The 22,690-nt window shown below is 36.2% G+C and overlaps 1 protein-coding gene across 2 annotated transcripts in view; it reads left to right on the forward strand.

The window, feature by feature from the left end:
• The window catches only part of LOC111055095, a 52,266-nt gene extending 29,656 nt beyond the window's left edge, over positions 1 to 22,610 (forward strand). For both annotated transcript variants that reach the window (XM_039435244.1, XM_039435245.1), the window contains 2 exons: positions 19,974 to 20,126; positions 22,404 to 22,610. In XM_039435244.1, coding sequence (XP_039291178.1) covers positions 19,974 to 20,097 — 124 coding nt within the window. In that variant the 3' untranslated portion in view covers positions 20,098 to 20,126; positions 22,404 to 22,610. The remainder of the gene's footprint in view (positions 1 to 19,973; positions 20,127 to 22,403) is intronic.
• Positions 22,611 to 22,690: the final 80 nt, after the last annotated feature.

Raw genomic sequence — 22,690 nt, forward strand, 5'->3', positions numbered from 1 at the left:
ATGGTTTCACAGTATGCTACACCATTCTCAATGATCAATAATCATCTATTTTAGAGTAAGTAGATGTTAACATTATGGTGCCCTTGTTTGAAAAGTTTCAAATATGAAATAACAGATTAAAGCACAAATTAAAATAACTAGTTTCGATGTATCACATCTTCAGGTTTTGAAAATAAATTTTCAAGTTAACGTTTTACTAATAGTTTTGTTATTTTAAATACACAAGTTTGTATTTTTTCTCTTTAGGGCTACTACTCTTGTATATGAATAAATGGTTATTTGTATAATTATCTAGAGTGAGAAGTGCTGTTTTTTCTCCCTGAGGGAAAAGTTTGAAGCTCGAGGCGAAGCCGAGGGCAACAATTTTCCTGAGGGAGAAAAAACATTTTTCACTCGTGATATACACATCATTTTTCCTCCACCTACATTTTTATAAAAACTGCAAATAAAATAATTTTTAAAAACGTACGTGACCAAACAATGTGTTACAACATAATCTAAAAAGTAAACAGAAACAGCTGGCTTGTAATCACAGTTCTCCACCGACAGCGCTATCTGTCAGCAAAAGTTGTATTAACAATGGCCGCCACAACTACAGCTATGATGAAGTTCCCGTTTCAAATTTGATTAGTTAATAAGGAATATTCGTTGGCTGGTATTTTGAATAGCATGGAATATAAAAAAATATTTATACATTTTTTTAGTATAGTGATATGAAGTTTGTAATAATTTTAGCATACAAACATAAATTTCATATACTGTATTGATCAAATGTCTGGTTGAGGTATTGAATTTAGTTGGTTTAAGAATGACTACTCTATATGCTTCCTCATCTGAGCTTAGACCTTCTAACCTATTACAATGTAAGTTTTTAAAATAGAGATGCTTCCCATGTTATTTAAATGGAGTCACTTTTCCTCCCTAGGGAGATTTTCTGTTTTTTACTACCGAGAGCGAAAAAGTGACACTTTAGTATTATGTTTCAGGGAGTAAAGTAGGTACTTCAGACAGTAGGTGGAGGAAAAATAGAAATCTAAGTACCCTTTTTAAAATGGTCCAGTCACAACATGTCTCGGCTATATGATGCCATTATCAAGTAATTGGAAAAAAATATTTATTCTATTTTTATTTATACACTAATTTTTGTATGTAGATGTATATACAATCAATATTGAACACTTTTAGATGATGTAGCTAGTTCTAATATTGTTGTATATTGAAATTATCCACTTGCAAATGATAATCCATATATTTTGACAAAAGATGCTATTATTCCATTATTCTATGTACATCAAACATGGGATTCTATGGAGTGATCCTTGGTCTAGTGGATAGGGTGCATGCATAGCAGCATGTAGATCCCGGGTTCAAACCCTCTCACAACCAAAAGATCTTTAACCAGATCACTCCCGTGTTATCGGACGGGCACGTTAAACTGTCGGTCCCGGCTGAAGTATGACAGTCGTAAGGCTCATGACGTCTTAAATTTTATTCAGGCGGTGGGACCATCCCTCGAGGGACTCCCCAACAACAAAAGCCATACGAATTTACTTTCTATGGAATTCTGTTATTGTAGAACTAAAAAAATGTTATAAATACGCCTACTTGGATATATCATAGATCTTGTTCTGAACAAAGCTCAGGCTAGAGCTACCAGAGGACTGTAATTTACTATTCAAATGATCAAATACAAACAAGGGGCAAAATTTAATCTTCAATTTGAGCCAGGTTATTTGTACAGTTAATGCTTGTTGCATTTTTTCTTTGTGTTGTTTTTTGGTGTTGGTGTTTTTTGTTCTTTTTGGCATGTCTGGATTTTTCCTTTCTGTGGTTTTTTCAGTTTTTGTAACTTGGCTGAAAAATAGTTTTTCAGAGCAAAAATGCATTAATGAACATAAAATTAATGCATTAATGAACAATAAAACTCTGCATTAATGAACAATAAAAAAGAGCAAAAACTCACCAGATTGATTCCAATCTTGTCTACTTGCCCTTCGAAGCCTTTATTAGGTGTTTTGGTCAGATTCAGGGTGGGATGAAATCTGGGAAAAGACAGGTTTGCTTCCGGGCTGCCTTTTTGCGTTAATTCTGTGTTCAACTTGCAGGTCATACACTGTGTTTCGAACAAAGCTCAAACTGGATTCTTTATAAATTCAAATCCGATTCAAATTAATTCAATTTAACACTATTTACGCTGTTATACTCATAATTCACACACACAACACTCAAACAATCATTTACAAGAAATTTCCGATGAAATTACATGACAAAATACAAACTCGGTCTTGCACAACAAGACGGGCTGACAAAACAAGATGGACTGAAAAACTAGGACGACAAGGCCAAAGCAGAAGGACGGTCTGCGCTGGCGCAAACACAAGTCTACTATTGGCAGAACTGCAGTCTGGTATTTTGGCGCTACAGTTTGAATTCTCTGGCCAGACCATACCCCCGCCTCTGAAAAACTATTTTTCAGCCAAGTTACAAAAACTGAAAAAACCACAGAAAGGAAAAATCCAGACATGCCAAAAAGAACAAAAAACACCAACACCAAAAAACAACACAAAGAAAAAATGCAACAAGCACAACAACTATTGAGTTGGGAGTGGATATAATTTTGTTACTGGTCTTTTATAAATACCAGTTTTTAGGCGAACACTCGCCACTCGAACCTCGCCGTCACTTCCCGGAAACACTTGTTCAATGACACCCAGTGGCCACTGCAATGGAGGTGTGTTTGGTTGGTCTACTACCACCACCGTTCCCACACTGATAGAAGTGGGTGATTTCAACCATTTTCTACGAGTTTGAAGTTCGTGCAGGTACTCTCTTCTCCATCGGTTCCAGAACGATTGAATAAGTTGACTGATCAATTCATACCTGGTGAGACGATTCACAGGGACACTGTCCACGTCCCGCATGGGAAACAATTTCAACGGTGTTAGGGTCAAAAAGTGCACTGGGGTTAAAGCCAGTGGTTCACATGGATCCTCACTCAGTACACACAGTGGGCGGTACCGCCCACACAATATGTACCGCCTTTGTTGCCATACACACAAACAGACAAATGTAGGCTTTCAAAACACAAGGATTAAGACGTCTCATCATAGTAATACGCAGAGGACCAGCGTAATCCACACCACAATTTTCAAATGGTTTGCATTTTGACACTCAACAAGCAGGCAGGTCACCCATTTTTGGAATAATTGCATTATTACTAGGTCGAACACAGAAACAACGATTACACTTAAAGACACAAATACGAATAATAGAGCAAGCAGACAGTATCCAGAATTTCTGTCTGATCAAGGACAACAATAACGAAGGTCCAGCATGACAATTCTTCTTGTGATGATAATCAATTAACATTGATACGAAAGCGTCGGATTTTGGTAAGATCATCTGATGACAAGTCTCAAATTCAAGTCCAGCATGAGACAAACGACCGCCGACGCGAATCACACCTTTATCAATGAATGGAGACAGGCGATGTAGGCGCATAGAACAATCTTCTCCCTTCTCTAATTGCACAAATTCAGATAAAAAATGTATCTTCTGTACCACTTTACATAGATACCTCTCAGCAACATCGAAATCTGATTCTTCTGATTGGGGTAAGATTCGTAAGAATTTGAGAACAAGAATTACAATTCTCAAAAGATGACCATAATCCGAACAACGACCAATCAATGAATATACTGCATTGCTGTTACAATCAGGAGATTTTGTGACTGTCAACACTGACGGTTTTTTCGCCTCTGGTGGATCCACTTTCTCTTCCATTTCAGTTCGGATGGGCCAATCGCATTCGTCCTCTGCTATCCATGATGGACCTGAGAGCCACAACGGAAAGTTCACAAGCTCAACTGGTGATAAACCTGCAACATGCATCCACTCCTGTATACAAGAATCCTGTATTTTTGCGACCAACAAAAGTTTGCCATTTCGTGGATGGAGCATTAATCCAACACAAGGTGACTGTAGAATCAGAGAGTGCGACAATACGAGACACATGACGACGTTCACTAATAATAGTGACTACTGAATTCATGAGTTCTGCCAACAAGAGGGCTGCACACAACTCCAAACGAGGTATTGAAACAACTTTAGATGGTGCTACCTTGGACTTTGAACACAATAATACAACTCTTGGCTCCTCGCTCTCCTTCTGTGACTTCACATAGATAACTGCACCATAACCAGACAATGATGCATCACAAAAACCAATCAAACTGATGTGAGAATCCTGAAACAAACCAACGTGACGTGGAACAGCAAATTTCAACAATAGAGGCAACTCTTTTTGACAATTCTCCCAAAGAGTGCAGATAGACTCAGGCGGCTTCTCGTCCCAATCCACTCCTAATTTCCACAGTTTCTGGACAAGACATTTTAGAAATAACATAAACGGTGACAAGAGACCAAGTGTATCATAGATACGAGCCATCACTGACAGAATAGAATGCTTAGTAGCGACGACCTCACCACTCTTGACTGAAAACTGATCAGATCAGTACTAGGTTGCCAATTCAATCCCAAGATAGCCAAGGAGTTGTCTGCTTCGAAATCCTTGTACGAAAACGATTTCTCTTCCTCCGAGAATTTCTCCAACATTGATGGTGAATTTGAAGTCCACTTTGTGAGCAAGAAACCTCCTCCCTCAAACAGCTGCTTGGACTGACGATACAGCTCCGCGGCCTCTGACTCTGTGGTGACAGATGTGACTAAGTCGTCCATGAACATGTCTCTTGGTATTCTCGCCTTGGCTGCTGGAAAACGATTTCCATCCTCCTCTACAAGCTGGTGGACGGTGCGAAGCGCCAAATATGGAGAGCTTGAAACACCAAAAACAACACAATTGAGCTGATAAATTTCGATCGGATTCTCCGGCAAAAATCTCCACAATACATGCTGATAACGACGGCAGGAATCCTCCACTAATATCTGTCGATACATTTGTTTAATGTCAGCAGTTAGTGTGAATGGGAACAAACGAAAATTAACTAACAAAACAAAAATGTCAGTCTGCAATTTGGGACCAGCATGAAGAACCTGGTTCAATGACAAACCCGATGATGTTCTGGAACCAGCATCAAATACAATTCGGATGGGCGTGGTAGTGCTGCTTGCTTTCACGATGGCGTGATGCGGTATGTAGTAACCACCTCGGTCTGTCTGATCTGCTACAAACGACATGTGACCCTGACGTAGGTAATCGATCAATATTTCATGATATGAAATATGAGTATTGCTGTCAAGCTCTAGTCGTCTCTCCAAAGTCAGCAGTCTGCGTTCGGCGACAGCATACGAATCTCCCAAGCTGCTGGGCGGCTCCGCAAATGATAAGGCAACAACAAAACGACCAGAATTCACACAATGTACAGACTTCCAAAAATTTACCTCACACTCCAACTCTTCTGGTTTCAGTTGACAGCTTGGTGCAGGGCACGATTCCAACTCCCGAAAACATTCCACAAAACTATCCAACGATGGACTACTAACGAATGGACTACAGATGGCTGTAAAACAGTTCAACACATTCTTTGTTGAAGTGAGAATCGGTGCTCTCCCCATCAGAATGTGACCAAAGACACTATTAACAGTCATCAATTCGTGCGATTCACGTATACTAGGACTCCCACGTAGCAAGTGAGGAACTAACTCCGCACCAATGATGCCATCTATTCTACTAGGAAGGTAGAATTTGTCGTCAGCCAGTGTGAGATTTTCAAGATGATGAAGTTTGGATCTGTCGATTTCACAAGAAGGCAACTTGTCAATGATTTTATCTACCACTGTGGCATCCATCGGAAACTTGATGGTAGGATCCAACTTCGACTGAATCGACACACAAGTACGACCTCGAACTTCACTAGTACCACCACCAAATCAACGAACAACGGTTTTCATGGGCTGGAATGGTAGTCTCAAACGCCGACACAATTTGGCTGTAACAAAATGACACTGACTCCCGGTGTCAATCAAGAAACGAACATCACAAAGCTGATCATTACAATCTCGAACATGTGCAGTGACGGTCGACAACACAACGGTCGAATTTTTTACATCGTTGGATGTAGAACAACAACTAATAGGTGATGTGCCACCTGCCTTGGAGTTCGACGAGGACGCAACACCTTCATTGGAACTTGATCTGGAAAAGTGCAATAAAGAATGATGAGATTCTCGACATTGAGCACACTGAGTTTTACTACGACAATCTCTACTCAAATGATCCACATCAAGACAACGAAAACAACAAAACTTTCCTTTAATCAAACAATAACGATCCCAAGGAGTCATTTTCAAGAAACTTGCACAATCTACTAACCGATGACCCGGTTTTGAACACTTCAGACAATTGGGCCTTTTACTAGATGCATCGTTAGATGAATCATTAGATTGAACCACAAACACCTTTGATTTATTATCCTTTTTGTGCTTTATATTAAACGATTCAGTCTGTTTCTCATCAGAAGGAAGAGTCTTAATTTGCTTTTCAATGAATTTGACATAATCGGTATAAGTTGGCATAGCCTTGTCACGGATGGCCGATTCAAAATTTCTACGAGAACTTGGATCCAGCAATCTCAAGCCATGATAGAGGAATATCAAGTCTGACAAATCAGTGAGTCGCAATCTCTTCACTGCATTGATTGAACTGCAAAACCCATCTAAAATCACAATACAACCTGCCTTTGATTCTGATTTTATTGGAGGAAATTCAAAAATTTGTTTGAAATAGGCATCGACTTGCGCCCGTGGATTGTTATAGCGGGTCAATAATGCCTGCCAAATTATTTGATAATTGTTAGCCAATGGTGGCAAATGACGACAAATATTTGCTGCTTGTCCAGTAAGTCCACTTACAAGATATTGGACCTTCTGCTGATCATTCAAACTCTTGTTGTCATGTACCAATGCCTTAAATATTTCATAAAACACCGACCATTGAGTCTGGTTCCCATCAAATTTCGGAAGGTCGATTTTGGGCAGTACCGACTTGGACACGACCGGCTGTGCACTAGCTGCTGTAGCTGCCGAAGATTGAGCAATAGCATCAGTCGCCTCTTTCTGTTTGAGAGTGTTAGCCGCTACTTCAATATACTGAAACAGATCTAGGTGTGAGTCGTTGAATGCTACAACATGATCTTTATTCAACTCAAGTTCCAACTCATTAACCACTAATTCTGTCTTTTCATAATCCGAAATGGTCTGAGACACCCGAGGATACAAGATTGAAAATTGCTCAGCAACTTTTGGATCAGAGACATTTTTAGACAGTTCATAAATTCTTTGCAATCTGGCATACAATTGTTCCAGTTTAGCGCGATGCACCCTGATTTGTTTCTGTAATTTTTCCTCCATCTTGAACTCATACACAAAACAATTCAGCCCTGACAATACAAACAACAGACAATAAAACAAGAATGAGTTCAAAACTAGATGAAAGGAAGAATCACGACTTGAAGTAAGTTATCAAAGTTAAACTTTGATTATCAATTCACAAGATAAGTTACTGCTGAAGACAAAACTATATGATTAGATAATGTTCTTCCAACAACTCACAAACAAACGATAACTTGTTGAATTGAACAAACAAAATCATGCTGGTTATTAACCTTCACTAACATGTATAAAAAAAATGGACAATACAAATTCCAACAAACAAACAAATTCCTGAGAAAAAGAGCACAATGCGCCTAGTTTCAGGAAATTACAATTTTAACTGAAATAAATTTAATTTCAGACAGATACAAATTGACAAGAAACCTTGCTCTAGAACAAGGCTACAACAAACTTAAGTTGAGCATAGATCAGACCATTCTCAACATGCCAACATTGGACAAATACGAAACTGCTTAAATCCAATGTGTGTGAATTAATCAACAAATTACTAATTTAAATATATCCCGGCTCGGCAGGATCAAGAAATGTTCTGAACAAAGCTCAGGCTAGAGCTACCAGAGGACTGTAATTTACTATTCAAATAATCAAATACAAACAAGGGGCAAAATTTAATCTTCAATTTGAGCCAGGTTATTTGTACAGTTAATGCTTGTTGCATTTTTTCTTTGTGTTGTTTTTTGGTGTTGGTGTTTTTTGTTCTTTTTGGCATGTCTGGATTTTTCCTTTCTGTGGTTTTTTCAGTTTTTGTAACTTGGCTGAAAAATAGTTTTTCAGAGCAAAAATGCATTAATGAACAATAAAATTAATGCATTAATGAACAATAAAACTCTGCATTAATGAACAATAAAAAAGAGCAAAAACTCACCATATTGATTCCAATCTTGTCTACTTGCCCTTCGAAGCCTTTATTAGGTGTTTTGGTCAGATTCAGGGTGGGATGAAATCTGGGAAAAGACAGGTTTGCTTCCGGGCTGCCTTTTTGCGTTAATTCTGTGTTCAACTTGCAGGTCATACACTGTGTTTCGAACAAAGCTCAAACTGGATTCTTTATAAATTCAAATCCGATTCAAATTAATTCAATTCAACACTATTTACGCTGTTATACTCATAATTCACACACACGAGACTCAAACAATCATTTACAAGAAATTTCCAATCGAAATTACATGACAAAATACAAACTCGGTCTTGCACAACAAGATGGGCTGACGAAACAAGATGGACTGAAAAACTTGGACAACAAGGCCAAAGCAGAAGGACGGTCCGCGCTGGCGCAAACAAAAGCCTACTATTGGCAGAACTGCAGTCTGGCATTTTTGTGCTACAGTTTGAATTCTCTGGCCAGACCAGATCTATGACCTGAATCGGGTGAGTGTTCATAGGGTGAGCAGCTTAATTGTATAGGGTTCCATGAACAGCTCAATTATATAGGGTTCCATGAACAGCTTGATTGTATAGGGTTCCATGAACAGCTTAATTGTATAGGGTTCTATGAACAGCTCAATTGTATAGGGTTCCATGAACAGCTTAATTGTATAGGGTTCCATGAACAGCTTAATTGTATAGGGTTCCATGAACAGCTAATTGTATAGGGTTCCATGAACAGCTTAATTGTATAGGGTTCCATGAACAGCTTAATTGTATAGGGTTCCATGAACAGCTTAATTATATAGGGTTCCATGAACAGCTTAATTGTATAGGGTTCCATGACAGCTTAATTGTATAGGGTTCCATGAACAGCTTAATTGTATAAGGTTCCATGAACAGCTCAATTGTATAGGGTTCCATGACAGGTTAATTGTATAGGGTTCCATGAACAGCTTAATTATATAGGGTTCCATGAACAGCTTAATTGTATAGGGTTCCATGAACAGCTCAATTGTATAGGGTTCAATGAACAGCTTAATTTTATAGGGTTCCATGAACAGCTTAATTGTATAGGGTTCCATGAACAGCTCAATTGTATAGGGTCCATGAACAGCTTAATTATATAGGGTTCCATGAACAGCTTAATTGTATAGGTTCCATGAACAGCTTAATTGTATAGGTTCCATGAACAGCTTATTGTATAGGGTTCCATGAACAGCTTAATTGTATAGGGTTCCATGAACAGCTTATTGTATAGGGTTCCATGAACAGCTTAATTGTATAGGTTCCATGAACAGCTTAATTGTATAGGGTTCCATGACAGCTTAATTGTATAGGGTTCCATGAACAGCTTATTGTATAGGGTTCCATGAACAGCTTAATTGTATAGGGTTCCATGAACAGCTTAATTGTATATGTATAGGTTCCATGAACAGCTTAATTGTATAGGTTCCATGAACAGCTTATTGTATAGGGTTCCATGAACAGCTTAATTGTATAGGGTTCCATGAACAGCTTATTGTATAGGGTTCCATGAACAGCTTAATTGTATAGGTTCCATGAACAGCTTAATTGTATAGGGTTCCATGACAGCTTAATTGTATAGGGTTCCATGAACAGCTTATTGTATAGGGTTCCATGAACAGCTTAATTGTATAGGGTTCCATGAACAGCTTAATTGTATAGGTTCCATGAACAGCTTATTGTATAGGGTTCCATGAACAGCTAATTGTATAGGGTTCCATAACAGCTTAATTGTATAGGTTCCATGAACAGCTCAATTGTATAGGGTTCCATGAACAGCTTAATTGTATAGGGTTCCATGAACAGCTTAATTATATAGGGTTCCATGAACAGCTTAATTATATAGGGTTCCATGACAGCTTAATTGTATAGGGTTCCATTAACAGCTTAATTGTATAGGGTTCCATGAACAGCTTAATTGTATAGGGTTCATGAACAGCTTAATTATATAGGGTTCCATGACAGCTTAATTGTATAGGTTCCATGAACAGCTTAATTGTATAGGGTTCCATGAACAGCTTATTGTATAGGGTTCCATGAACAGCTTATTGTATAGGGTTCCATGAACAGCTTAATTGTATAGGGTTCCATGACAGCTTAATTGTATAGGTTCCATGAACAGCTTAATTGTATAGGTTCCATGAACAGCTTAATTGTATAGGGTTCCATTAACAGCTTAATTGTATAGGGTTCCATGAACAGCTTAATTGTATATAATTGTATAGGGTTCCATGAACAGCTTAATTGTATAGGGTTCCATGAACAGCTTAATTGTATAGGGTTCCATGAACAGCTTAATTGTATAGGGTTCCATGAACAGCTTAATTGTATAGGTTCCATGAACAGCTTTATAGGGTTCCATGAACAGCTTAATTGTATAGGGTTCCATAACAGCTTAATTGTATAGGGTTCCATGAACAGCTTAATGTATAGGGTTCCATGAACAGCTTAATTGTATAGGGTTCCATGAACAGCTTAATTATATAGGGTTCCATGAACAGCTTAATTGTATAGGGTTCCATGAACAGCTTAATTGTATAGGGTTCCATGAACAGCTTAATTGTATAGGGTTCCATGAACAGCTTAATTGTATAGGGTTCCATGAACAGCTAATTGTATAGGGTTCTATGAACAGCTTAATTGTATAGGGTTCCATGAACAGCTAATTTTATAGGGTTCCATGAACAGCTTAATTGTATAGGGTTCCATGAACAGCTGAATTGTATAGGGTTCCATGAACAGCTTAATTGTATAGGGTTCCATGAACAGCTTAATTATATAGGGTTCCATGAACAGCTTAATTGTATAGGGTTCCATGAACAGCTTAATTGTATAGGGTTCTATGAACAGCTTAATTGTATAGGGTTCCATGAACAGCTTAATTGTATAGGGTTCCATGAACAGCTTGATTGTATAGGGTTCAATGAACAGCTTAATTTTATAGGGTTCCATGAACAGCTTAATTATATAGGGTTCCATTAACAGCTTAATTGTATAGGGTTACATGAACAGCTTAATTGTATAGGGTTCCATGAACAGCTTAATTGTATAGGGTTCCATGAACAGCTTTATAAGGTTCCATGAACAGCTTAATTGTATAGAATTCCATAGGGTTCCATGAACAGCTTAATTGTATAGGGTTCCATAAACAGCTTAATTGTATAGGGTTCAATGAACAGCTTAATTGTATAGGGTTCCATGAACAGCTTAATTGTATAGGGTTCAATGAACAGCTATTTATATAGGGTTCCATGAACAGCTTAATTGTATAGGGTTCTATGAACAGCTTAATTATATAGGGTTCCATGAACAGCTTAATTGTATAGGGTTCCATGAACAGCTTAATTGTATAGGGTTCCATTAACAGCTTAATTGTATAGGGTTCCATGAACAGCTTAATTGTATAGGGATCTATAGGGTTCCATGAACAGCTTAATTGTATAGGGTTCCATGAACAGCTTAATTGTATAGGGTTCAATGAACAGCTTAATTATAGGGTTCCATGAACAGCTTAATTGTATAGGGTTCCATGAACAGCTTAATTGTATAGGGTTCCATGAACAGCTTAATTATATAGGGTTCCATGAACAGCTTAATTGTATAGGGTTCCATGAACAGCTCAATTGTATAGGGTTCCATGAACAGCTTAATTGTATAAGGTTCAATGAACAGCTTAATTGTATAGGGTTCCATGAACAGCTTAATTGTATAGGGTTCCATGAACAGCTCAATTGTATAGGGTTCCATGAACAGCTTAATTGTATAGGGTTCCATGAACAGCTTAATTGTATAGGGTTCTATGAACAGCTTAATTGTATAGGGTTCCATGAACAGCTTAATTGTATAGGGTTCCATGAACAGCTTAATTGTATAGGGTTCCATGAACAGCTTAATTGTATAGGGTTCCATGAACAGCTTAATTATATAGGGTTCCATTAACAGCTTAATTGTATAGGGTTCCATGAACAGCTTAATTGTATAGGGTTCCATGAACAGCTTAATTGTATAGGGTTCCATGAACAGCTTAATTGTATAGGGTTCCATGAACAGCTTAATTGTATAGGGTTCCATGAACAGCTTGATTGTATAGGGTTCCATGAACAGCTTAATTATATAGGGTTCCATGAACAGCTTAATTGTTTAGGGTTCCATGAACTGCTTAATTGTATAGGGTTCCATGAACAGCTTAATTGTATAGGGTTCCATGAACAGCTTAATTGTATAGGGTTCCATTAACAGCTTAATTGTATAGGGTTCCATGAACAGCTTAATTGTATAGGGATCTATAGGGTTCCATGAACAGCTTAATTGTATAGGGTTCCATGAACAGCTAAATTGTATAGGGTTCAATGAACAGCTATTTATATAGGGTTCCATGAACAGCTTAATTGTATAGGGTTCCATGAACAGCTTAATTGTATAGGGTTCCATGAACAGCTTAATTATATAGGGTTCCATGAACAGCTTAATTGTATAGGGTTCCATGAACAGCTCAATTGTATAGGGTTCCATGAACAGCTTAATTGTATAAGGTTCAATGAACAGCTTAATTGTATAGGGTTCCATGAACAGCTTTATAGGGTTCCATGAACAGCTTAATTGTATAGGGTTCCATGAACAGCTTTATAAGGTTCCATGAACAGCTTAATTGTATAGGGTTCCATAACAGCTTAATTGTAGGGTTCCATGAACAGCTTAATTGTATAGGGTTCCATGAACAGCTTAATTGTATAGGGTTCAATGAACAGCTTAATTATATAGGGTTCCATGAACAGCTTAATTGTATAAGGTTCCATGAACAGCTTAATTGTAGTGGGTTCCATGAACAGCTTATTGTATAGGGTTCAATGAACAGCTATTTATATAGGGTTCCATGAACAGCTTAATTGTATAGGGTTCCATGAACAGCTTAATTATATAGGGTTCCATGAACAGCTTAATTGTATAGGGTTCCATGAACAGCTTAATTGTATAGGGTTCCATGAACAGCTTAATTGTATAGGGTTCCATTAACAGCTTAATTGTATAGGGTTCCATGAACAGCTTAATTGTATAGGGTTCCATGAACAGCTTAATTGTATAAGGTTCCATGAACAGCTTAATTGTATAGGGTTCCATGAACAGCTTAATTGTATAGGGTTCCATGAACAGCTTAATTGTATAGGGTTCCATGAACAGCTTGATTGTATAGGGTTCCATGAACAGCTTAATTATATAGGGTTCCATGAACAGCTTAATTGTTTAGGGTTCCATGAACAGCTTAATTGTATAGGGTTCCATGAACAGCTTAATTGTATAGGGTCCATGAACAGCTTAATTGTATAGGTTCCATGAACAGCTTAATTGTATAGGGTTCCATGAACAGCTTAATTGTATAGGGTTCTATAAACAGCTTAATTGTATAGGGTTCCATGAACAGCTTAATTGTATAGGGTTCCATGAACAGCTAATTGTATAGGGTTCAATGAACAGCTATTTATATAGGGTTCCATGAACAGCTTAATTGTATAGGGTTCCATGAACAGCTTAATTGTATAGGGTTCCATGAACAGCTTAATTAATTGTATAGGGTTCCATGAACAGCTTATTGTATAGGTTCCATGAACAGCTTAATTGTATAGGGTTCCATGAACAGCTTAATTGTATAGGGTTCCATGAACAGCTTAATTGTATAGGGTTCCATGAACAGCTTAATTATATAGGGTTCCATTAACAGCTTAATTGTATAGGGTTCCATGAACAGCTTAATTGTATAGGGTTCCATGAACAGCTTAATTATAGGGTTCCATGAACAGCTAATTGTATAGGGTTCCATGAACAGCTTAATTGTATAGGTTCCATGAACAGCTCAATTGTATAGGGTTCATGAACAGCTTAATTGTATAGGTTCCATGAACAGCTTAATTGTATAAGGTTCCATGAACAGCTTAATTGTATAGGTTCCATGAACAGCTTAATTATATAGGGTTCCATGACAGCTTAATTGTATAGGTTCCATGAACAGCTAATTGTATAGGTTCCATGAACAGCTTAATTGTATAGGGTTCCATGAACAGCTTAATTGTATAGGTTCCATGAACAGCTTAATTGTATAGGGTTCATGAACAGCTTAATTATAGGGTTCCATGAACAGCTTAATTGTATAGGGTTCCATGAACAGCTTAATTGTATAGGGTTCCATGAACAGCTTAATTGTATAGGGTTCCATGAACAGCTAATTGTATAGGGTTCCATGAACAGCTTAATTGTATAGGGTTCCATGAACAGCGGATCACACCACTCGTTTTCACATGCATTACAACTTCATATACATACAAAGATGGCACAGTTAATAGACCAAGCTTTTTAAATAAAGGCCTACAAGAGTCTAACCTATTCACTTTCTCTATACATCTGAGTGCCTTCTTTTGAATCTTAAACACCCTGTCCATATTTTGTTGAGATGAATTACCCCATACTAAAATAGCATACCTAATATGAGATAGTATAAGTCCATGGTAAGCAGTTAACAGTAGTTTTTTATCATTCAGCCTAGCAAGCTGCCGCAGGACAAATACCCCAGATGATATCTTATTACATATCCTCTCAATGTAAGGATGCCATGTTAATTTCCTGTCCAATAAAATTCCCAAGAATGCTACTTTCTCTTCTTGGTCTAATTCATTTTCCTCTACAAACACATTTATTTCTCTATCCTCTACTGAATTATATTTACTTTTGAATTGTAGGAATTGACATTTCTTACTATTTATTGTTAATTGCCTTTGCTTCAAGAATTGGACAATTGACTGTACTCCAGTAAAAGCATTTATTTCTAGACTATCTAATAAATAATTGTTAAAGATAAGCGATGTGTCATCAGCAAACAACAGAGCTCTGTGATCTTTTAACTCTTTTGGTAATTGGTTCACATACAACAGAAACAGTAAGGGACCCAGAATTGAGCCTTGAGGTACTCCAGCCTGGACCTCCAGTTTTTGAGATTTAATTTTTACTATTTCATTCCCATCCACCTTGGTAAGCTCAACACACTGGTTTCTACCTATGAGATATGATTCAAACCATTTTAGTTCTATACCATTCACACCTACAGTTTTTAGTATTTCCAATAATATTCTATGGTTCACACAATCAAAAGCTTTGGATAAATCAAGAAATATTGCGGCTGCCTTCTCACCTGAATCTATTATATCTATTAGTCTTTCAACAAGGGATACTATTGCAGTCTTAGTAGATTTCCCTTTCTGGAACCCATGCTGTTCATCACATATGAAATTAATTTCTTCCAGGTGCATCAATAGCCTATTTAAAACTACTCTTTCAAAAATTTTACTTATTACATTTAGAATACTAATGGGTCTATAATTTTCAACTCTTTCAGAATCACCGCTCTTGAAAATTGGCAAAATTTTTCCTTGTTTCAGATCATCAGGGAAAATACCCTGCTCTAGTGAAGTATTAAGGAGATGCAATAAAGGTCCAGTAATTCATTTTCACATTCTTTTAAAATTTTGCTTGAGACCCCATCCAATCCTACTGTTTTTTTGTTATTCAAATTTTTTATTATTCTTGACAACTCATCTCTTGATAATGGATGAAATTTAAATACCTTTTCAATTGGCTCAGCATTTAATGTAGTTGTATTATAAGTATTAGTGTTCAGTGACTTTTGGAGATTATATGCAACCTGTTGATAATACTTATTGAAAAAGTTACAAATGTCTATACTATCATCCATATAATTTCCATGTTCATCGATTATCCTAGGGACATTAGTAACTGTATCTTTTTGAGCTGCTCTCCTATTTCTATTAATTACCTCCCAAACAGCAGAGTTAAAATTGGTACTAGTTGTTAATATTCAGCTGTTTTCTTACACTTAGCTTTCCTCACTTCTTTTGCATAGTTTTTCTTTAGACATTTGTATTTGACTTCACTCGGAACATCCCTCACTAATTTAAATTCCTCATAAGCTTCCCTAACAATATTTCTTTGAGTAAGAATATCTTCAGTTATCCATTCATCTACTTTGTTTAATTTACTTTTTACTTTGACTTTTTTTATTGGACAGCATACACTAATGTGAAATCTTAGAGTATCAATGAATTGCTTATATTTGTAATTTAGGTTACAACTGTTATAAACACTACTCCAATTTTCTTGAAGCAGTTCCTGCTTCAAACAATTTATATTTCCTAGCTCATATTGCTGAATTTCTTTCACAAAAGTTTTTTTTCTGCTGGATTCTGGCCCTGCAACTTAACATCTAAAATTGATAGTTATGATCTGATAGATCTGAGCTACCTAACCTGACATTACAACCTTCTATATTTGTGAGGATATTATCAATAATTGTCTGTGAAGTTCGAGTTACTCTTGTATATTCGTGGACCTTAATTTCTAAATTATTCATATTAATAATATCTCTAATGTCCTCTGTCATTTTATCCTGCCTGGCAAAATCGGTATTGAAATCTCCTACTACTATAACATTTGTGAAACGAGCGGTTGTAATTTCCAAAAGTGTATGGAGCAGCTCACAAAATTTTTGCCAGTCTCCATTTGGTGACCTATAGATACCTAACACTGCTACCTCAAATCGATCATCAATTTTTAACCTTAGTCCCGTCACCTCTAAATCCATCTCAACAGAAAATCTCTTAACAAAATCCAGTTCATAAGTTTGGGTATGTTTAGCATTGCTAGTGAATATACATACACCACCACTTCTATGAGCTATTCTACAAAATTCTGATCTCAGTGAATAGCCTGGAATCCTAACTTGATTTATTTCCTTTATTTTTAAGCCATGCTCTGTGAAAATAACAATGTCAGGATCCTCCTGTTTAAGAAATACTTCTAATCTGTCAATTTTGTTGCGAAGATACTGAATATTTTGATGATAAATACTAAAAACCTTACCATCTTGTGCTACTCTATCTCTAGCATTTGTAGCTATTTCCCTTCCCTGTTTTGAGCCAATTTACTAAAAAATCGTTATTTGTTTTTTTGACTGTTTTTAAACCAGAGGATTGCAAACGGCTTTCAATCAGCTCTGCCAATCTATTACAAAGATTACTTTGCCAGATCGATTTAGATGCAACCCATGATTAGTGAAGTTATGTCTTTTCAGCCTTTCATTTAGAAAACAAATCCCCAGTTGTTTAGAATTCTTATTTTTTAGGCTGTTGATTGTATTATGGATTGATTTGTTTGTCGAATTGATTGCTTCATTTAATTCTGGCCTATCAAACCTATTAGGAATAGTACTTATTATTAAGTTTGTTTTTTTGCTGAGTGGCACAATTTCCTTGATTTTTTCTGTTACTTGAGGAAGATGATTCAAGTTAGGTTCATTTATATTATTTGAGCCACCCAGTACAATTAGATAGTCATTTTCATCAAAGTCTTTAGTTTGTTCCCTAGCTGACTCTACAACTGCATTAATTGATGCACTTGGCTTGAAAAAACATTGGACATCAAATTTATTTTTTAATCTTTTATCAAGGAGATCACTGCAATCACGTCCATGACTGGACGTCAGTAGCAGAACTCTCCCTTTCCTATCTTTATTTCCCTCAGCTATATTTTTGGTTGCTGTCTTCAAAACCTCACTGTACGTTTTATTTCGACCATTTTCAGAGCATTTCCCATCATTTAGGTTAGATTCTATTTTTTTGCATTTGGACGGAGGTTCTATCATACATTTAGTATTATCAAATTTAGATTTTAGTTTCTTTATTTCCTCCGACATTAGACTACATTGATTTTTTAGATTTAGTATTTCTTTTTTATGGTCTTCATCTTGTAATTTTATAATCAGTTCCAAAGATTTAATTTCTTCTACCATCCCTAACCTTTCTTCCTCAGACGTTTTTAAAGTTACTTCTAATTGGTTTTTTAAATTAGTGTGGCTACTTTGTAGTTGAGCAACTTTTTCGGCTAAAGTAGTTTGAAGAACTGGGGTTTTTGGTTTTGGCGTTTTTGAATTTTGGTTTTGGGAACGCGTAAGTACTCCCGCTATGTTTACATTTCTATTATTAACCTTCGGTGTTTTACTTGAGCTCATCTTCCTATCTAAGAAATTATATTACTTGCAATAATAATAATTGATTTATAAATGATAGGATTTTAATTTGGTTATAATTTTAGTCAAGTAAACTATCTATATTTATTTTTAAATCTCGAAAACCTAACCTCAAAATAACCTCTAAACGATGTTTGGCTTATAAAATAGAATTAAGAATTAAAATCTAAAACAAAATGATAAAACGTGATCAAGAAACAATTAATAATGAAATTAATACAAAATTTGTACTTATCCGTGACTATTTATAACACAAAATCTTCCAAAACCCAGGAGCGAAATTATGTATGACTTTCATTCACATCACCAAGGTCATCAAATCATTTCAATGTTATATCCTGAAAAAGGACAAAGGAATGAGTCAATTTTGTTGCCCAACGAACTTGACCTGTAAAAAGGTTTGAAGAATATGTGTTCAAGCTGATTGATCAATTCTTTCAAAAGTTATTGTAGAACACATACAAACAGATGGACAACGACTTTGTCCTTGAGTGAGTCAAAAGTGAGAACTCGCTAACGCTCGTTCAACAAACATATAAACATAAACACATAAGGAGAAATGCGAAACCGTTGACTTGAATCTTAGACGTCACTTCGCTTGGTCAATTATTTGGCTAACAAAACTATACTATATAAATTTCAAGTGATATAGAGAGTGTACCTCTCTTCACTATTTATTGTACAGAAAATGATTATCAAAACAATTTTAAATGAACCAATATTATACCCTTCAATGAGTGCAGTGCATTCAGTGATCTGAAAGTCATGACTATCCGCCAACTGTAACAAACTTAACATCCTCAAATATTTCAATAGATATACAACAACTTTAAAAAATCAATAGCGGAATCAATAAAACAAGATATATGAACAAAAATTTGAATGCTATGTTTCAAAACTTACTTTAATTCGAAAACAACTGACTTTTTATGCACCAAAAATATAAATAGTATCCCAAAAACGATCTCATAAATCAACAAATAATAACGAAGTACATATTCTATTGAAAATAAAAAACTCAATAATCAAGAATATTATTCTGATATCAAAATAATATGTATAGCTTCCATTTTGAAGGTCTCTTTCAAAATATTTTTTTTCACATATTGTTGAAGGGTCCATATGATTAGAATCAAGTATGTTTAGAAATCCTCGAGTTCAGCATCTACTATTTCATTTTTTCCTCTCTTAGTATTAGGGTGCTACTCCTACTGGCGGACAAGTTCTCACTTATGTATGCCAGTAGATTTCCACCAAGCTTGTGCTACTGTATTTGAAGTGTTTATGATCCTCAATTCAATCAGTTTGATTGTAAACCAAGCTTGTGCTACTGTATTTGAAGTGTTTATGATCTTCAATTCATTCAGTTTGATTGTAAACTATAACTCTTACAAGTTAGGAATAGAAGTATTAATACTATTATTGTTCAATTTATTATTTTTTAGTAGGGGAATGTTCTTTATTTGAATTTCTTGTAATGCATTGCATTTGTATTGAATAGTTATATGTTTCTACTTTGTGGAAATGAATTTGAATTTTAAAGTTGTTTCCAAAATGTCAGGTTTTATTTTATCTTAATTTTCAGATTGATGGAAGCAGCACTCCGACTCTGTGTCTACGAAGACATGTGGAGAAAGAACGAATTGGAAATTTTATTAGGCCTACCTGCAGATAAAACTACGCAATTGGCCAACAAAACTCAATCTTAATGAGTCTACTGATTTTGTAACAACTAAGAGTAAGTATCAATATCTAGAAATTAGTCATCCCTGGTGAAAATGAAGTAAAAAATCTGGTGTGGCGCACTCACACAACTTTCCTTGCCGTTATGAAAATTGATCACCTGACGCTAGTGTTCCCGCGCATCTCAGTCTACTACTATTCAAAGATCTGAGCCAGCTGATGACAGGACAATAACGCTGGAAACTCACGAGGTCTGCTATCTCTTCATAGTGAATGATTTAATAGAATCAACAGTTGTCAACAGTTTGCAATATTGAAATAATCACATTTTCTCGAATTTCGAGCTTATTTTCAATTTTAGGTGAAAATGTTACATAACGTTAATTATTGTAGAGATTTCATGCTTAATCTTTTCCACTCAAAATTTTTTGTTTAAATTGTATCTGAAGCCTGATAATTGGGAATATAAAATCAAACTTTGCATAGATGGGGCGGAGCTCCTGAAATTTTTACAGATATGGGACTTATGGCAGTTGATAGAGCTTATCAATGACTAATTTAGGTATGAATTTGATCAAAATCGTTGGAGCCGTTTTCGAGAAAATCGCGAAACCACCTGTTTTTGAAAACATTTTCGCCATTTCATCCGCCATCTTGAACTGAATTTGATCGAAATTGTTCGTGTCGGATCCTTATATTGTAAGGACCTTAAGTTCCAAATGTCAAGTCATTCGGGAGATGAGATATCGTGTACACAGACGTACATACACTCATACACACACACACACACACAGACCAATACCCAAAAACAACCTTTTTGGAGTCAGGGGAACTTGAAACGTATAGAAATTTACAAATTGGGGTACCTTAATTTTTTTCGGAAAGCAATACTTTCCTTACCTATGGTAATAGGCAAGAAAGTAAAATAGTTTTGAGGAAATTGGATAAATCCGCATAGGTAGGTACAACGGTGGGGATGGGGGATGGTTGCATTTTTATGGACTAGGATGAAGAATAAGCATAATAGCCTATTTCTCATTCTAGTAGTATTTTCTCGTATTTGTACAGAATAGTGCGAATTCCATGAACATTAAAATCATACCGGTACAAAGGGGACCGTTCTAGGTACATGAAATGTGGTAAATTGTTCGATTCACAATCAATCAATCTTATTGTCATAAGAAACATAAAAATGTTACGTCATTTTCTACAATAGCTTATACAAAGACCGACCGCAGTACAATTATTTTTCCCATCTTCTTGGATTATTGTACGCTTTATGAACATTTGGATGATTACCATTTCATGGCCCAATAAGGTTCCTCAAGCAAAGCCATCAATTCTGTGTTATTGTTTCGTTTACAGTCCCCGTATACAGTTCTTTCCCTATCTTATGCACTGTGGTGACTAAATGGCACCTAAAGTCTGAACCATTGCTCGGTTGATACTGTAACTCAGTGGAGTGATGGTGGGAAAGTTTTGGAATGCATAGGTGACTGATTCACTGACACAACCTCATACAATAGTTCTGTGCAGCAAAAGAACTGACACTGTTGTACTTTTTACAACAGTGCGACTGCCAGAAGGTTAAACAGCTGGAGTCAGAAAACTGGCCTTCCAAAACGGGGCCTAGCACTACCTCCGTAAACAAAGCCATAGTGCATGACAGGTGGTTGATGACGTCAGCACAGGTAGGGTTCCTTCACCAATAAAAACACTAGCTCATATAGATCAGCTGAAATAAACTAATTTTTATTGGTGTAGGAACCCTACCTGTGTTGACGTCACCAGAATGCACTATGGCTTTGTTTACGGAGGTAGTGGGCCTAGTCGCAGTTTATATAGTGAGGTCCACGTTATAATGACAGTATTTGATCAACTTTGGTGTTGCTATCCTTGTCTATCATTCGACAAAGCAGGTAGTACTATCCTTTTCTTGCTCAGCAACGATGCCAAATCTATTTTTTATAATGTAGAAAGATAATTAATCAAGGCAGAGAATCGGCAACACTGTTCTCCCATCTTAATCCACTGTCATTATAACGTGGATCTCACTATATGATAATTTTCATTTCTATAAAATTGGAAACGTTTTTCCTTGACGAAATGAACGATTCCTAACTAATTCAAAATAGTTAACACAATTTTCCTTTTATTTTATTTCGGTTCATTTTCTAGTTTTTCGAAATTTAATTTGAACGTGGACTGTGACTACGCCCCGTTTCGAAAAGCCAGTTTTCTGACTGCAGCTGTTTAAAGTCTAGAACTTAGCTAAATCCTCGGAAACCAACTTTTATTCAGTTCTCTGTTTTACTTTCTATCCTATGTATAGGATTGGCAGAACAGCTCCGAAAGGACTATGTTACAGCTCCGTCAAAACTATAGTCGTCAAAACTAGTCGAAGAAGAAGAAGAGATAGGAGACGTCGAAGCAGTAGAAGAAGACGTAGAAACCCGAAAAAATTGGTTGAAGATTATAATAAAAAAAGTTTATTTCTCTTTGTATATCGTAGTAAAATACAATTCAACCATAAAAAAGCGAATAATTTATTCAATAATTCAATTACAAAATCACTACCCTATCTTAATACCTTCAAGCCAGGTGGCACAAAGTCTGTTA

The sequence above is a fragment of the Nilaparvata lugens genome, chromosome 9 (assembly GCF_014356525.2).
Source record: "Nilaparvata lugens isolate BPH chromosome 9, ASM1435652v1, whole genome shotgun sequence".
Classification (NCBI taxonomy): domain Eukaryota; kingdom Metazoa; phylum Arthropoda; class Insecta; order Hemiptera; family Delphacidae; genus Nilaparvata; species Nilaparvata lugens.